Source organism: Pararge aegeria, chromosome 9 (genome assembly GCF_905163445.1).
Source record: "Pararge aegeria chromosome 9, ilParAegt1.1, whole genome shotgun sequence".
Lineage (NCBI taxonomy): Eukaryota > Metazoa > Arthropoda > Insecta > Lepidoptera > Nymphalidae > Pararge > Pararge aegeria.
The window spans coordinates 4,693,225-4,711,614 of NC_053188.1; the positions used below are offsets into that span (position 1 = coordinate 4,693,225).

At 36.5% G+C, this 18,390-nt stretch overlaps 3 protein-coding genes across 6 annotated transcripts in view; 2 read left to right on the top strand and 1 right to left on the bottom strand.

The window, feature by feature from the left end:
• LOC120626126 overlaps positions 1-18,390 on the top strand; it is a 112,858-nt gene that overhangs the window by 64,148 nt on the left and 30,320 nt on the right. The gene's annotated exons all lie outside the window — the stretch shown is intronic.
• On the top strand, positions 1,946-6,939 carry LOC120626128 (protein ALP1-like). 2 transcript variants are annotated; one of them, XM_039893408.1, is made up of 3 exons: positions 1,946-2,015; positions 2,241-2,357; positions 3,430-6,939. In XM_039893408.1, the coding sequence occupies exons 1-3, from the start codon at positions 1,969-1,971 to the stop codon at positions 4,307-4,309; spliced, it is 1,044 nt and encodes a 347-aa protein (XP_039749342.1). In that variant the 5' UTR covers positions 1,946-1,968; the 3' UTR covers positions 4,310-6,939. The 2 variants fall into 2 exon arrangements, with proteins under 2 accessions (XP_039749342.1, XP_039749341.1); XM_039893407.1 differs by lacking the exon at positions 1,946-2,015 and having other exon boundaries at positions 2,038-2,357.
• On the bottom strand, positions 2,393-7,706 carry LOC120626129. The gene is made up of 2 exons (XM_039893409.1): positions 7,221-7,706; positions 2,393-3,109 (listed from the first exon to the last, which is right to left on the bottom strand). Exons 1-2 carry the CDS (start codon positions 7,405-7,407, stop codon positions 2,496-2,498), a joined length of 801 nt encoding a protein of 266 aa, XP_039749343.1. The 5' UTR covers positions 7,408-7,706; the 3' UTR covers positions 2,393-2,495.

Genomic DNA, 18,390 nt, shown 5'->3' on the forward strand with positions numbered 1-18,390 from the left:
ACTTGTTATTCCAATTAGATTTCTATATATAGGTAGTTATTAGTTTTAACAGAATCGCTTACGCGGCCTGTCCCGAACCGCGCTGAGCCATTAACGTTTGAATTAAAAGCCTTTATGTGACTCGAGTGACTTCGTTATGAAAGCATTTTCAGTTGAGCGTGCCTGCATAGCTTACAGTTATTATCAACATTATATCAGGCATTTTTGTTTGGGATATATATTATATGAATTGCTCGCTATGCTAACATATATATTTACTTTGACATAAGTAACATTTGTACTTATATCAATGGATTTATTTGTCTCACTACCGGTATCCGGCCTTATTATCGGCTTACAAATTCTAATGATTAAATTTGTCACATATAAACTTTTATTCTACGACCCACTGCGTACTAAGTAGTTGCCTAACCCCTAAGGGTCCTGGAGTTTATTTTTCGTATTGCCTATAATCTTTCGCGAGAATACATGTCTTTCAAATCAGACTGGTAGTTCTAGAGATTTACGTGTTCAGGCAAAAAAAAAATACCTTCAGCTTTATTATTGTTTTTTCATAATTTCATATTAAACACATCCTGCTTGGTTTGATTTATGTACCCACTTTTATCTATGCTATAGATTGTAATTAAAATAAATCCTCTTTATTGGTATTATGTAAACTTATATGTATAAACTTTCTCTCGCCCGCATTGCCTGTTCTGTGTAAGTCAATGTTTCTTTCGTTAATTTTTTTTTTATGAATCTATTAGGTAGCTACTCGATCACTAGCGAAGAATCAGCGATTAAACAATTGCGTACGAAGAGGACGCAACGGTTCAACTGCTTCTAATTACGATTCAGCGTCAAACTGTAGTTAGTTAACTAGACGGTGGATCCGGCGTCTGGTCGACTATAAGTCGTCAACGAGTGATCAATGCGTCGTCAACCAGTCTACAACTCGACTCTTATCATGTTAGCGCATAGTCAATGCGGTATCGACAAGTGGTAAGCGTTCAGTTGCTGAGAAGTCAAATTCAAATTTAAATTCAAAGAGTCTTTATTCATGTCGGCCTATTTCAGGCACTTATGAAGCGAAAGGTATGACGTGTGGGCAGCTCGTGGTTTTATGGTCTAATATTTGTAATAATTACAACAATTTTCTTGATGCCGCACGATATTAAGATCACTTTTCCAAGTTTCAGTTAGAGCGCAGTTAATGTAAAAAAATATTGCCATATAAGCCTTCTGTGTAGAATGCAATCACGGCCTGATATCAATTATCCTCCAAAAGTAAATTTCCTTGGACTCTTTTACAGTCGGCTTCGATTTGATGTGGTAATTGGTATGCGATGGGTATATAGTTATACAGAGGTCCGTCGAGAGGGGGCAATCGCGCGTTGAGTGCGGGACGAGACAGGACCCTTTCTGGCCTCAGCAGTCGGGGACCTAGCCAATAGACAATGTCACGACAGTGTTAAGTCGATGTCGGCTTTCAGTTAGGATTTCAGGGTCATGAAAATACTTTTTAAAACCTACCAGTCCACATTTTGGCAGCTGAGCTTTCTATCCCATGCTCTCCTATGGGAGTATGATAGAGAAGGAGAAGAGCGGTGGCAGAAGGCAGCAGTGGGACTTTAATAGGCTGAAAACGATGATGATAATGATAAAAAATTTGTTATGTAAGCTTGCAATATGCAATATAGGTACAATATACAATATTTGTTGGTGATTGAACGTAAGAGAAAACCAATAAATAATTGCCTTTACATTATCTAAATCATGTTGGCCATTAAATAGTGAAGGGTACCTTTCTAGAAATTAAATGACTCAGTGCCTTGTATATGTTTCTTCATTAGAGAAAGCTGGATGGTCGCTAGATATAAACTAAAGCAATTAAGCTCCGTCCACACGGCGCGTTGCGTTGCGTTGCGTCGTCGCAACGCAAATATTTTGACGCATAGCCGGCCACACGGGCGCTGCAGCGTTACTATGACGCAGTCAACGTTCCGTCGGCGCAGCGGCGACGCACAGTTGCGGCAAGTATTTTGAAAAAAATTCGCAGTCAGTCTATAGCAAATCATGGATCGGAAAAGACGTCTAGCATTGCTCCTATTACTACGTCACCGCCGAAATCGACGCAAGATCACAAGACGGTACTGGATCAGTCCTTTCATTTCATTAAGAAATCGTGATGGACAGTTTTTTTTTTTAGAATATCGGGAGTTGCTATTAGACGAAAAGAAGTTTTATAATTTTTTTAGAATGAGTGTATCCAGCTTCGAATGTTTATTGAAGTCCTTAGAACCACACATACGAAAAAACTATACTAATATGAGGAATCCAGTGGAACCAGTAGAAATGCTGGGAATCACTTTAAGGTAACTATATAAATATATTTAAGTAATAAAAATATAACAGTTTTTTTGGTTTGTTTAATTAGTAATCAACTCACAAATAATCAGCAATTGTCATAATTTTAAATTTAGACATTATTTAAGAGAGATATCATCCAGTAATTACAAATTAGAAAAATCGTATTCAGTTTCTTCACTTGCTTGAGATGTTTCTGGAGATGTAATTGAATTATTAAAATCAGAAATGTATGTACTTTGAAAATTTGCTGTTTGATACCCATATGGTGGTTGGTGAGACGTTGATGGGCCACTCACATATGATGATGTTTGTCCATACCGCATTTCATCTATAATTTGTATAACTTTACTTTGGAAACGGAGAGTTTCTCGGTCGGAAAATTCTTGAATAGATGGCAATATAGCTCTGAAAAAGGACATATGGCGATTTTCCGGCTCCTTGAGAAGTTTTAGTCCTTCTCTTTCAAACTCATCCATTTGCATTGCCCTTTTGCGCGCGACTGGAACATAGCGCGGAGTGTTGTCTGTGGTAATGTCATCATTTGTAGACGTAGATTCATTGTTGATTTCTCTAGGCGAGTCTAAGCTAGATTCGGTGGCATTTTGTTCCACTTTTCTCAAAAAAAGGAGTTGATTGTATAAATGATACTTCTTCAGTTTCGTAGCGCCCGAGCCCGATTTTGATGCTTCTTTTAATTTTTTTGAATATCTGAAGTAATTATCTTTTACACTTCTCCATTTTTTTATTAAATCATTACCTGCAAAACCAATAGTAAACATGATTTAATAATTTATACATAGTGAATTTCTCGATAAAATTTAATGACATATTCAGATATCGTTAACAAACACTATGTGACCGACTCTGGAATCGTGAAAATATAACAGCTGTTACATACAAAAAGCAATACCTACTGAATCAAAATGTATGCAACAGCTGCTATTTTTTTCGCGATTCCAGAATTAATTGGTTACATAGAGAAAGTTATTTGCTATCGATGTCTGAATATGTCAGTATTTTTTTTCGGGTATCTATCTATCTCATAAATGCATATTATAATAATTATTTTCTTTTCAGATACCTAGGAAGTGGAAATTCAATAACTGATTTACATTTCAAATTCAAACGGGGAAAATCTACTATTGCATATATAATACAAAGAGTTTGTCGTGCTATATGGACCAATCTTCTTCGAGACAACATCCCTGAACTGACAACTGAAAGTTTCCAAACAATAGCGAGGGGTTTTGATGTAAAGGCAAATTTTCCTCAATGTGTTGGTGCCATCGACGGCAAACATATCCGCGTGTGTAATCCTGCAAATAGTGGCTCACTTTTTTTTAATTATAAAGCCTTTTTTTCGATTGTGTTGCTAGCTATTGTGGATTCAAATTACAAATTCGTATTTGTCGACATCGGTGCATACGGAAAAGAATGCGATTCAACCATATTACAAAATTCTAAACTGTACGAGCTAATGATTAACAACAACTTACCACTACCTCAACCCCAGCCACTCTCTGGTAGCAATATACCAACCCCGTATGTATTTGTGGGTGACGAAGCTTTTGGACTGAGCAAACATATTATGCGTCCATATGGCGGTCAAAATCTCGACTTACAACAAAAGGTTTTCAATTACCGTCTAAGCAGAGCCAGAAGATATGTCGAATGCGCTTTTGGGATTATGGCTAACAAATGGCGCATTTTTCACAGACCGATAGACGTGTCCTATGACTTCGCTACTGACATTATAAAAGCATGTTGTGTATTACACAATTTTGTCGCTGATCGAGACGGTTTTAGACAAAGAGATAAATTTGCTATAAGTGTTGATGAATTTCTCCCAATACAACCCGTACATGAAGAACAGACAGCACCGAATGTCATAAGACAGCAATATGCGACCTATTTTATGACTAGAGGAACTCTGCCTTGGCAGCTAAATAAGGTATAATTGTATTATGAGGGTTTTCAAGATTTTCTTGCACCGCCAATTCCGCGATCAGTAAAAAAATAATATTTTATACCTACTCAGCGTAGTCTAGGTTAGTTTTGAGCTAAGTAATAAAATAGTACTCACGCTAATCTAAATTCCCTAAGTTTTAAAATTTTAGAGTGTCGAGATATTAATTGAGTAGTCCACTTTCAAACCCCGTTAAGTTTATGCAGCAATTAATTGAGAAAACTAATTAAAATGTTTAGACTTAAAATTACGATATTAAGATGCATTTTTTTGTGTATTACATGAACTTAGTAGCACATCGAATTAAATTATGTTAGCAAATAAAATCACTCTTTCATAATAATCATTTAATTTGCATTTTAAAATTAAACATAGCTAGTTTTGCAAAAGATTTTTTAACATAGATAGTTTTGCAGTTGTATGCAATCAACATAGGCAGTTTTGAAATAATCAAATATAAGCTTCTATTTTCCTCTACTCTTAAGAAATTACAATTTTTATCTATTATTACACTCTTAAGTCTATTTCTTCGTGTATTATGGTTTCTTCATTATCAGTCTCTTCTATAACAGTCTCATTTGGTTCTTCTTGAAGAAAATTGTAATATTGTAAATAATCGTAAGAAGCCCAATCTTCACCGAAATGTTTTTTCAAAAGATTTCGCACATCATTTAACTTTACTGGTTTTACTGGAACTCCAACATTCATCATAACGGGCACAATATTTTCGAATGATTTGCCTCTTTTGCAAACGTTGCCATAATTTATTACCTCAGATACATAATTAGGTTCCCCTTTAATGGCAATTCTATTATTTTTATCCTTTCTTAAAAAGAATCTTTTAGAGGCATTAAATTGAAAGTGCCAAGATCCAGGTAACTTAAGTACGTTTTTAACGCTTGATTTCCAATCATAAAAATGGAAGTCGCTGCCTAGTCTGAGAACCGTACCATACTTTTTAAAAATATCAAAATATGTCTGGGGTTCCACAATGACTTCTAAAGGACGTATTTCTCTTTCGATATTTCCAAATACACGGTCGGGGGGCAAAAATGAATGCCCCACTACAGGGAATATCAGCGTAAGTTTCTTGATGTGACGTGGAGCTTTTGTTTTTAGCCAATATGCCAACATTCCCAAAACGATTGAGTTTTTATTTTGCCCCCCACAACCGTCGCAAAATAATTTAATATGACTAACAGTGTCTTCAAAATTGGTATTCATTAGCCGATGAAATACCGCCGAAGCAATCTGATTAGATCCTTTCTTTGCCTCAGTTTCCAACCACGTGTAAATAAATGTGTTTAAACAGTTTTGAGCCCCACGAGATGGCCCTTGACATACTGTTAAGTTATACGTATACAATTGTCGGCTAAAGTAGGCACTCTGGTCTGGTACTTTTGGTAAAACCAAATTCTTTTGACAGTCAAAAGAGAAAATTATTTCGTTGTCGCCTTGTGTTTTGAGGCTAGTGTAAAAGCATTTGGCCTTTAGCTTGTGAATACGAAGCTGAGCTATTTGCAGCTGTTTTTTTGCTGTGTCGCGTTCTCTTTTAATAACTTCTTTTAATTGAATGCATTTAGAACATGCATCTGTAGCGGGAGACTTAAAACTCAAATTAAAGTACTTGTTAAAGATACGTCGGAAAAATTCATATCTCACTGACACATTCTGAGCGTCATCGTTGTAAAGTTTATGCAATTTTTTTATACTTAGATCGCTGCTCAGATATTGCACAGTAGATCTTCCTCTAACATAATGTGATTCCAAAGCTTCAAGTCCCTTTATAAACGATTTTACGGATTCTGTGCGATCAGAATACAGATTGGACTTTCTATTACCTCCTCTTCTTTCTTTCGGCATTGCCATCGTGATTAAATGCTGTTTACAAATTCTTTGAATTCTGTCCCTAGAGATTCCCAGAATTGTGGTCATTGCTTTTTGACACACCTTAATTAATTTGACGCGGCGTCTTCCAGCCAAATTTTCGTGCTTTGGTATAAAATAGCATATAGTCTGGGATTTTCTCTTTCCTTCTTTTTTAGGAGTTTGCGCTGTACAGTATTTTAATAAAAAAGTATCTTGGGTGACTTTAACTGAAGTTGAATAAAAATTCCGATGAAATTTACTGTAGTCTTGAACCGTTAAGTCGTTACACTTGTATCCCTGTTTTGAATTTCCATGTACACATTGTGGTATAACTGGCAGTCCCTTAGGCATATGTCTAAAACAAAACAGATAGGCACATTAATAAATAACAATAGAGCAAAAAAATCCCCAGCAAATAACCAGGTATCTATCCTATTTACAAAAGGTAACCATAAAATAATAATCTTACCGTTTCGACTTCTCAAGTTCTCTCTTCCATGTAGATTTATCAGCTATCTTTTTACGTCCTCTTCTGTTTGGTGCCAAAACAACTTCTTGTTCTTGATACTCCATGATAATTTTAATAGAAAATACCTCGTTTTTAAAAGCCTGCAGTATCTGAAGAAAGCAACGCGTGCATGCACTTCGACAGTATTATGCGTACTGGCACTCAAGATGGCGGCTTTTGCAAAAGTCACCACGCAACTTAGCGTCGTTTGCAAGTTAATACAAACTTAGCGATTTTTGAAAGTGGACTGCCGATCAACATAACGACTTTTGCAAAAGTATTGAGATTTCAATCCCATTTTATTCTTATCATAGCGAGTTTTAACACAGTATATTAAATGCTGACGTTAATATTTTAAATCCTTAACCGATTGGCGCCATTGGATAAAAAATGTTTTTTTTTTAACATAACGTGGTTTGCAAGTGGACTACTCAATTTTGTACTGATCGCGGAATTGGCGGTGCAAGAAAATCTTGAAAGCCCTCTTAAATAAAAAAAACATAAATATCTGTACTGTGAACTCACCAACTTTATTTTTTCGTTCAGCTGTGAAATTCTCGTAATCAGGAAATAAAACTTTTGATATGTCTTCCCAGGCTTTTGTTTTTAAATTTTTATTTTTAAAATCTACGTTTGACTTGTCCCATATAATTTCCCTTTCCTGTATCAATGTAATCAAGTAATCTATGTCAATTTCTTCAATGGTATTCATTTTACCCTGCAAATAAAACTAATTACCCTGCAAATAAAACTAAATACAAAAACGTAAACGTAAAACGAAATGAGCTTCCGTGTATCCTCTCTGTCAACGCACAAGCAACTGAGCGCTGACGCTCCGACGTCGCACGAGTAAACCCCCTCCCGCTTCGTCTCGGGGGCTGCTGTCCGTCATGTGTGCGTTGCGACGACGCAGCGCGCCGTGTGAACACCTTGGTTATTTGTATGTAAAACAACGCAGTGGTAGCGCTGCGTCGACGCAACGCTGACGCAACGCGCCGTGTGGACTGGCTCTTACTCGTTGACCCACTTTTCAGTTTACTCATGTATTAAAATGTTCTACCTTTGTAGAGAATTAAAATAAAGAACTTTTATTAATTACTTATTTCAATGTTTGTACTTAAGAGTTTTACATGACCGGATTTAATTCCGGAACGTGGCAACTAAAATGCGACGAAAAAATCTTTCGTATTTGTTTTTCTTTTTGCCATTTTTTCGTCTAACTTTAAAATATTTTTCATTTGAGAAAAAAATCGTGTTCGTACGTACAGCAGATAGCTCTTGAAATATTGTCAAGAAAAACATAATTTTTTCTATAATTCTTAAATTTCATAATAGTTTATGTTGTTTGAACCTCATTTTGGAAACAGTCAGCGTATTAAGCCCATATTCCACATTGTAGCACACAGCAAGGCCTGTCAAAGCTCTAAACTCCTCACTTCCATGAGACGCATCTTGTACCTAGTAATTCTCTGAGTCTTTATTAATAATCATAACCCAGTTCTCGAGCCAGAAGATAGTTTCCCATCAACTCAACACAAAACTATTTAACGGAAAAATATTTTATTAGTGAAGTTCATACCCTAATTCATATAATTAGACTTAGAAATTTGTAAAAACTCCAATTAGAATCCTCAGACTGAAATCTTTTAAATTTTATTTATGGGGGTCAAACTTATTATGTTGCTATGACATGAAGAGGCTTAAATAACTGTGTTTAGACATGAATGGAAGTAAATAAATAAAACACTTGCAGATATATAAAAACATAATTCCATAAATAACACTTTAAAAAAACTCGCGTTTAATGAACACCATGTGCATTGTGCATTGCCGTATTATTATAGAACACCGATACGGACTGCGTTTTGCATACAGGTTAAATCCCATTCGGCTAACACTCGTGTAATTGGATGAAACAGGACGAGTCGGGAGTTTGCACTGGGACGTCACTGCGCTTACGTTAATACTGTTAGGTAATAATAAGTACTCTACGTGTTAAATAATGTAGTTACCTAACATGAAAAAATAGGACATTTCAACTAGCAACTCGTGGCAATTTTGAATGGCATCGTCGCTGGTGTAATTAAAGGCACAGGATTTTAGGACGTGTTTTGGGTGTGTGTGTGTGTGTGTGTGTGTGTGTGTGTGTGTGTGTGTGTGTGTGTGTGTGTGTGTGTGTGTGTGTGTGTGTGTGTGTGTCTGTGGCATCGTAGCGCCCTAACGGATGAACCCATGATGGTTTTTTCGTTTGAAAGGTGAATTAGTAGGGAGTGTTTTAGCTGTGTTTGATTATAATCGGTACAAGATGGCCGCCGACACTAAGACAAATTTCAAATCCTTAGACCAACGCTATGCAAAAAAAAGAAAAAAAAAGCATTTTATTTTCACAACTTCCTCAATAAGTAATATAATATGAGTATTCAATGAGCGGTTCAACTAGTATAATAATGTACAGGATATCGAAAGGGGTATTTTTAATTTTAAATTAAAATAATATTTTTTAGTAATTATGTAGTTCCTAATGCTGTCGACTTTCTTGGTGCATAAAGTGAACAATACTGTAATATTTGTATGCCCATAACACTTCAAAGGTCAAGTGAGATATAACATGAAAGTACTTCTTCTTCTGTTCCTGGGCCATTACCGCACTTTGTTGGTCTGGAACCGTCCGTTGTACGTATTTTCACTGATGCGGCTCCCCGCTGGATCACTCCAGCCAGCCGACTCAATCCAGAAGCTTAGCAGGCTGCCCAGGTCGTCGAGTGCTTCGTAGAGAGTTGCTGAGGAGCCAAGGTGGGCTGCGCGTTGCATTAGAGAATGACGTGTATCTGTGTTTCTGGAAGAATTTCCTTTTGCACTTTCTAAAAACTGTTTTCATATCTGTGTTCGCATACATCACTTAGTTTATGATTTAGAGAAATTTCCATTAAACACCAACCCATCGCATTCACTTGTTTTTTTTAAACGACGCGTAAACAATGACATAACAGTTGTTCAGTTTCGTCCAACGCCATTATCAATGCCTCCACGATCTTGTTGAAGTAATCCCATTGAGTTCGCATCCGGATAATTGGATGAAGAGCGATAAGGGTGATATTTCACTGGCAAGCCTATTCAAATAGCGGATTTAAATGTTAGGAAGTGGACTTTGTGCAAAGCCACTTTGTAAGGTATCTAAACAAAGCATTAGAATATGAACATATATTAGTTGTTGTCATATAATATCGAGCTCGATAGGCTTTCTAGATACATTATTAGCAATGTATAATGGTGACATTAATAATTTATTTATTTGGGACAGTAGGTATACATTCAGTACATCATATAATAAATATACTACGATAATACCCACATCGTCATCTAGTCCCAAAGTAAGATATACAGATAAACACCTAGACACTGAAAATTATTTATGTTTAACACACAAACATTTTCCAGTTGTAGAAATCCACCCATAGCCTATGACTCAGAATGCAGGGACACTGCCCATTGCGCCAGTCGGCCGTCGAACAGAAAACCGTATATAAAAACGTGATAATTGCTTAGGTGTAATTGTGTAAATAACTGTTAGGCCCTCGTTACATACTTATTGAAACTCACATACAATAAGTATTTAACTAACGCAAAAGATCCAGCGGCTCGTGCCTCAATACAAACTTTATTCACAAAAAAAAATTACACTTTAAGAATTATCAAAATGCTGAAATATCACTTTTACCTTAATAGATTAAGCTGTGCTCTGATTTAGTGATTGTCGCTGTGTATACAGTTCATGTGTAGTTATGAAGGCCAAGAACAGACATGCAGACAGAGAAAAATATTGTTGGCTCTGTACCGATTATTATAATAGAGAACATATTATTTTTGACGAAGAGTTGAGCGCTGTGACATCTCGGGCAGGTGCAATATTTTCTCCGTTCTGGTCTGGTGGTAGGAAGGCTTCGGCCGTGGATAGTTACTAACCTACAGACAAAGACGTGCCGCTAAGCGTAAATCGCATTTCGGTACAATGCCGCTTTGAATCCGATCAAGGGTGAAATATAACTGCCGTACCCCGAATAGTTTAGCCCGTTACCATCTTAGACTAAATCATAACAACCAAATATTGGAATTTAAACCGTTCATGTTGCAGAGAACGCTTCGTCCCAATAACAGATCGCGCTTCCATCGCAGGTAATCCCATTGGGTTCGCATCCGGATAATTGGATAAAGAGCGACGAGTGCGGATATTGCACAGGAAAGCTCATCCGCACGGCGGATTATAATGTTCGCGTAGGAAGTCGACTTTATTACACGGTGTGACGGTACCATTCACATGTCTATATGTACTCGTATCTATACAGGGTTAAATAAAAAATACCAGAAAGCACTCGGCCTTTAGATGTTTACATTAAAACTGAACACTTTTGTTCTACGACTTTTTGTTAAACTCCAAAGTTTGTGAAATATTTAATATTTTACATAGATACTCTACTGTTACTACTCTGTAATGTAACATCGGCAACAGCGAATCTATCGAACCACGGCTCTATCGTTGCAACAAGGGCATGTATTTCGTCACAGTGTAATGCCGCTTTACAGAAATAACATGATGTATTATTCTTTTTGTATGAAATAAATTTATACTGAATATTGAAAAGTTGTAGAACAAAAGTTGTTAGTTTAAAGTTAGGAACTAAAAGGCCTAGAGCCTTTTGGTATTTTTTATTTAACCCTGTATATCGACAGTGAAGCTGGGGGCTTACTACTATCTCTTCAAGCAGTTGTATTTTAACGCGACATATCCTGGAGTTCTATAAATAAGGTTTTCGATTCTGAACAACAACAAAATGTGTACAACACAATAATATTGCTTTAAGATAATGCAGTAAACAGTTTATATTTTCATTGATCGCGTCAAACTCTAGCACTACCATTCGGCAATAGTCTTATTTCAAAAATCTTTTTGCATTTGATAGCTCAATTCCTGAGGTTTATACAACATTACCCGACGACACTAAGGAGCAGAACACCAAAGTCAAAAGACCTTTAACTTTTGACAGCAATATATATTTTTTTTTACATTATATTTATCTGCCATCGGCTTTTCCAGCCATAATCAGAGTGTATGTTTGCATGCTGTTGACAGCAATAATGAACCCTGTATTTAGATGAAGGATTTTAATATCATTAGTTTAATATAGATATTGTTTTTGGGTACAAAAGCCAGTCGCACTCCGAAAAAAACAGCACGTTTTTTTAGGAACTCTGTAACATTTGCATTACGGAGAGATACCTGCAATTGTGATTTAAAATGAGTGCGGTAACAAAATCTGTAGTTTGATATTTCACGCGTTGCGGTGCAAATTTAATTCGCGCGAATATTTTCCTCTGATAGTCCATTTTAGAAGAGATATTGTATCAAATATATAGTAGTAGTAGAACGTAGTGTGACAGAGTTTGCACCGGGAAAGTTCTACCGCCATGGTTACTCCGGCTTCCAAGCAGCATTGTGGTTGCCGGTGCATGAGGATTAAAACCTACGCCCAGCGTCAGGTTGATGGATGCATGGTGGCATTTTCCAGGACGTTTTTCTATCTTGCCCTGCAAAGTCTATAGGCGATGGCTTTCCATGGCAAGACCAGGAGGGATCCAAAATGTAGGGAGGGGATCCAATTGTAACGATTCAATTTTCCAAATAGTAGTTTAGGAACCCTACTCTAGTCATCCTTTGTTGAGGTTAACAAATGTATTAAGCAGCGTTTTCAACTATACGAGCTTCTATTAGAATTGATCTCATTGGATTCGTATCCGGATAACAGAAGGGTGAACCCGGATATTGCACAGGAAAGCTCGTTTGCACGGCGGATGATCTCTCGGATGAGATCTCGCGGAGTGAGCCGACTTTGTGTTTAACTAAGACGTAACTTAAGGGCCCCTTAATAACTTTGGTTTAACCTTCAGTTCAGAATTACGAAGACAATGGCTTTGTTATATTTATAACTACACTAGCTGTTGCCCGCGACTTCGTCTGCGTTTATTTTTGTTTATCGAAAGACATGTGGCATTCAATTTAGGTGTAATTCTACTGAAATTTTTAAGTTGTGTATTTTTATATAAAAAAAGAACTGGTGTAGTTTTTAAAAATATTTTTTTTGATTCACATAATAAACAATATCTAAAAAAACTGTCTAATCAGTCTCAGCTTCTCCCTATAACTTACAAAGAATAGTGATCGTTAAAGGAAGAATCGAAATCGCATTATTTGATTCATATGCTAAAGTTAACGAAGAACATTTCTGACAACGTTCATTTAGTCCCAGTACTGAGGGCCTCATAAATGTGGCAGCACTTTATGTAATTAGGATAGCTAGGCCTTAAATGACGGGTTTGCTGCCGTCCGCTGAGAAGTTCTGTCCTCTATCTCCAATCACATTCATCAGATCTACACGAAATTTGGGCAAAATTAAACAGATCCTCTAAAGTAAAAAAGTAATTATTTAAATCGGTTATCATTTGACGGCGTTATGGTGTAAAATCGTCTAACACTTTCGTCCCCTCTACCAAAAGAAATGAGCTTAATTTCGGGATAAAAAGCATCCTATATTACTTGTAATACCTTCAGGAATATGTGTACAAAGTTTCGTGATGATCGGTTTAGAAGTTTTTGCGTGAAAGCGTAACAAACAAACTTACATTCACATTTATAATATTAAAGATAAGATTAGAAGGGGGTTAGTAGGGATAAGTTAATACATTTTTTTTTTATTAATTTAGTTTTCTTACATTATCTTATTTTATATGCTTATAATTAACAGTTTCGTAAGATACAATTTTTGAAAAAGAAAAGTTCAGCCCTGCTTCTGCTATTTGATACATCGGCCAGGCTGTTCTTCCTTTACACATAGATAAACTAAAACTATAAAATTTACACACTTATAACAATTATTACTAAATTTTTTTAATCTACTAAGTATTGTTGAATTTCTTGAGGTCACTCAGGATGGAGTTTACCATGTCGGTGTGAGATTGCAAGCAGATCTTTTTCGCATCAGAGAGCGCAGCTCATAGGGGGACACCCCAAGGTGCCCGCAAAGGAACTCATGATCCAGGCGGAGTTTTCCGAAGCGGGGACATTCCCGAAATAGATGGTCAAGGGTTTGGCTGGTGGAGTTGTCACTGAATTTTAATTATGTAATAACAGGTTCTTATTTTCTCTTGTGGTAGTAGAGCTTTTTGTGACAGAGCTCCTTCGGGGGAGCACCTACTGCGGCCATGCTTATTTCCGCCGACGAGCAGCATTGGATGTCATTGCTGTGTTCTTGGTAACTACAGGCAAATGAGTCTTGAAACCTACCCCTCAGGTTGATCGATACAGGGTGGCGCTTTTTAGGACGTGTTCCTTACATGCTGCGAAATGTTGCTCTATTTATACGCGATGTTTTCCCATTTAACATGAGGTAGGCCATCTGATTGGTCCGTAAATTATTACTGTAAAAAATTCACGAATTTAAAAAGAAAGAGAGAAGAAACACTTTATTGCACGTATAACATACAAATAGGAAAAAAAACATTAATGAAACGGTTAACAACGGTAGACATGCAAAGGCGGCCTTATTGCTGCAAGCAATCTCTTACAGAAACGTCCTTTGTAGAAAGGACTTAGAGCAAGAGAACGGGATAGTGCCAAGAGTGTTATAATATATACATAAATACCAAAATGTATAGATAATAATACATAGATAATTTAAATAAATATATAAGTATAAAATTATACATAATATATATAAATATATAATTTACATAATATATAAAAGTAGATTTTAATACGTAATTTACAGACAGTAATAAAACATCAACGTCAACTGACCCAAAGAGAGGTCCTTCAGACGACTCTTAAATACGGGAATTACTTCCATGGATTTACTGCTTTGTCCTCCTATAACGCACAGTGGCGTGCATAGAGGGTATGCACGGGGCATGCAGATCACATAAAATTAAGAAAATCTCCAGTACGAGTTATAAACACTTGAGGGTATGCTTTTTATAACTATTACAATTCCTTAAGTTTTTTATAACTCGTACCTGTAGATTTTCTTCATTTTATAGCATCTGCATACCCTGTGCATACCCTTTATGCACGCCATTGATAACGCAGCTGTATTGTGTGACGTGATTTTTTTCAGAGGGACAAAAATATTTATTGGCTTTGCATTAAGAAAAGCCAATAAATATTTTAGTTTAGGGAAAATAAACAACGATTCCAACGGTAAAAAACTAGCTTTTATATTATAACTTAATCGTGTTTAACGTGGGAAGCGCTCAGAGTTTGCTAAATTGCCGTCTATTTATAAAAGTAAAAGCAACACCCAGTGGTAGCTGGGAAGATGAGTTCCTTCCAACAAAGGGGGGGGGGGGGGTAGAACTCTTTGTAGTTATGTGGCAGGCTCCCGTAGACGCGTGAATAGATTGGCAACTCTCTTCATGGTATTCGCCATATCGACCTAACGACTCGATAACGAAATTTATTGTCATACAACATAAAAGTGGAAGGTTTCGGCTATGGCTGATTACTACTACCCTACCGATTTTGCGTTCCAGTACGATGTCGCGTAGAAACCGATTAGGGGTATTTAATACAATTATCATACCCCTAACAGGTTATATCTTACATAACATCGAGATTGCAGTTAAGGGAACTTGAACAAAAAACAAACCTTCAAAATTTTACAGCCATATAAGGATCAGGGAGTTTAGTTTCAGCATAAAACGGATACCTCAAGTGAGATGGCTAATATATTTGTTTATCCATTAGTATAAAGGAAACCTCCCTTCTTTGTCTCTTTGTGGATCCTACTGGTGCAGTGATGAGCCCCGGGCGGGCAATTTAGGAACTTATAATTGCAGAATTTTCCGGAATTTGTTCTGGCTTCGACCATTGCTAGTTGCCATCCTATCGATATAGAGATGCCGCCGAGCGATTTAGCGTTCCGATACGATGGCGCCGTGTAACCGATTAGGTTTAATATAACTGCCACAACACAAAACAGGTTAAGCACGATACCGTCTTAAGACTACATCGTTACTTACCACCTCATAAGGTTTCATTCAACGGTTAAATTGTAGTCGAATTAAATAAAAATTGATCTCAGTGATGATAAGCCCATCATTAGTACGAACTTTTGATGTTTTTTTTGACATTATACAATTTATTTTAGTCTCAATAGGGTAATTGATCCTTGTACCTCGTCATCTGTAGTCGAACATGCTAACCTCTAGACCAACGACGCAGTATGAATAAATAAATAGACCTACTACGACAATACACACATCGCCATCTAAACCCAAAGTAAGCGTAGCTTGTGTTATGGGTACTAAGATAGCTGATGAATATTTTTATTAATATAATACACATAAATACTTATAATATACAGATAAACACCCAGACACTGAAAAACATTTATGTTCATCTCACAAACATTTTTCCCGTTGTGGGAATCGAACCCACGGCCTTGGACGCAGATAGCAGGGTCGCTTCCCACTGCGCCAATCGGCTGTCAAAAATAAATTCAAAAGTATGTACCTATGGATTGCTTAAAAGAACTCCTTAATAGAGCTCAGACGAATAACAACTTGAATGTAACGCAGTGAGCGCTCTCGGAGCTAGTTAAATTGTCTATTTACAAAAGTGAAGCGACAGTGGATAGTGGAAGACGGGAAGAGTTGTTCCTTCACAAAGAGGGTAGATCTCTTTGTTGTTAAGTGGCGGGCGGGTGTAGCGTGAATAGGCGGGCAACTACTCTGTCCGCGCGGGGGTAACAACCTGCATTGCACCCTACCCGTGCACCCAACATCCACCCGCTCTCGTAACTTCACCACCCTTGTTTTTGCTCACTTATGCTAATTTCTCTACATTGTCACCGTTTACTATTAGAAGCTTAATAGCCCAACTATATTATGTTACTGGGATTAAAATATATTTGGACTGAACTTTGCTGATGCATTTGTTCTGAGATAAAACATAAAAGGAAATAAATCTGTTACCTGTTAAATGCGGTAGTGCAGTATAAAAATGGTCTTATTTAACCTGGTTTGGTTTATTAATGCTAATTTATATTTACATTGTTACTGTTGACTATTACAATCTTAATAGCCTCTTGCCAGACTCTATTATATTCCTGCGATTAAAGTATATTCGGACTGAAAGTGGTTGTAACGTTTTCCCTGAGGTTTTATGACGAAAATAAAATAGAACTGTTTAGAGAACGGACATAAAATTGGATACTATACACACTTATATAAATGCCTCCTCCACCATTGTTTTTAGAATCATAACCTCTAGCCCGACTGAATTGTATTGCCGCGATTAAAATATATTTCGACTGAAGTTATTTCAAATTGTATTATTGAGAGATATTTTTATGTTGATAGTTTAAATTTTAAATCACTGCAACATGCGACCGGCGACTGCGACATATTAAATGTGATATTATAACACTATAACATACCAAACTTTACTATTAGAATCATTGTCTCCGTTTAGTAGTCTCTAGCCCGACCATATTATATTACTGAATTTATTACCTACAACCACATTAAATGGGAGTATTATATTACCTATATAAATGTTCTTCTCGACCCTTGTTTCTGCCCACTTATGCTAATTTGCCTACATTGTCACCGTTTTACCGTTGGAACCTTAATGGCTTGTATCCCGACTGTATTACACTGAAAGTAACAAAAAAAAAAATTGTGAGATTTTGAGATTTCTATCAAAATGATCCTATTCTTATATAATAATGTAGACCATTATGGTATATTTATTAGAATAAAAATATATTTTGTCTAAAAGTCAGTGACGTAAATGTTTATTCTGAGAGTTACATTAATGATCGCAAGCACTCATAAACGGATTTAAATGTAAGATTGAATACATTTTAATGAATGATGTTAACAAATATGTATAATACTTTTAACTGCGTTTAAATATTTAAGTCCCGCAGGAAAGAACTTACGGGTAATCAAAAACCACTAGTTATGAAAAGTTTATTCTATCATGTAAGTACATAGGTATAAAGGTAACAAAATAAAATGTACCTATTCAAATATCACAATCATATTGAAATTGAATAAATACAGTTATTTTCTCAAGTCCTCACAAGTCAATAACTCTCGACAACTAAATAATAAAGTCTGTATAGTATAAAGTCAACGACTCGTCTGACTTGACTCGTAAACCGAGCGCATTACCCCCCCCACTAATGAAACGTCGCGTTGTATTCGAAAGGCTTTAATGGCCAAGTAGAGGAAACTCGTGAAAAGAGTTAACGGCTAAGAAATGCTTAGAAATCTTACATTTACCCGTAGCATTATCCGTAGTCCCCGTATAAAACGCCAAACGGGCGGCAGTTCCATGGATAGAGTTGTTTGTTAAGATTTTCTCAATTACGGTTTATTTTGGCTAGTAGTTTTAAAGAAACATATTCACGCTAAAACATTTACATGAATGAGAAAATATATTTTGTTGACACAGCACACCCGCACACACACACACCCACGCACGCACGAACGCACGAACGCCCGCACACACAAACACACACACACACGCACATGTGGTTTTGCGTGTCAACGATCGAGATCTTCAACTAATAAAGTATTTGGAAACACGCTCAACGATTCTAAAAAGTATGGTATTTTCAAACATTTATTATATTAC

Coding starts and splice junctions, on each gene's coding strand:
- LOC120626128 (XM_039893407.1), top strand. CDS start 2,059: ATGGATCGGAAAAGACGTCTAGCATTGCTCCTATTACTACGTCACCGC. Junction 2,358..3,429: donor ATGCTGGGAATCACTTTAAG/GTAACTATATAA, acceptor TTTTCTTTTCAG/ATACCTAGGAAGTGGAAATT.
- LOC120626129 (XM_039893409.1), bottom strand. CDS start 7,407: ATGAATACCATTGAAGAAATTGACATAGATTACTTGATTACATTGATA. Junction 3,110..7,220: donor TGAACGAAAAAATAAAGTTG/GTGAGTTCACAG, acceptor TTGGTTTTGCAG/GTAATGATTTAATAAAAAAA.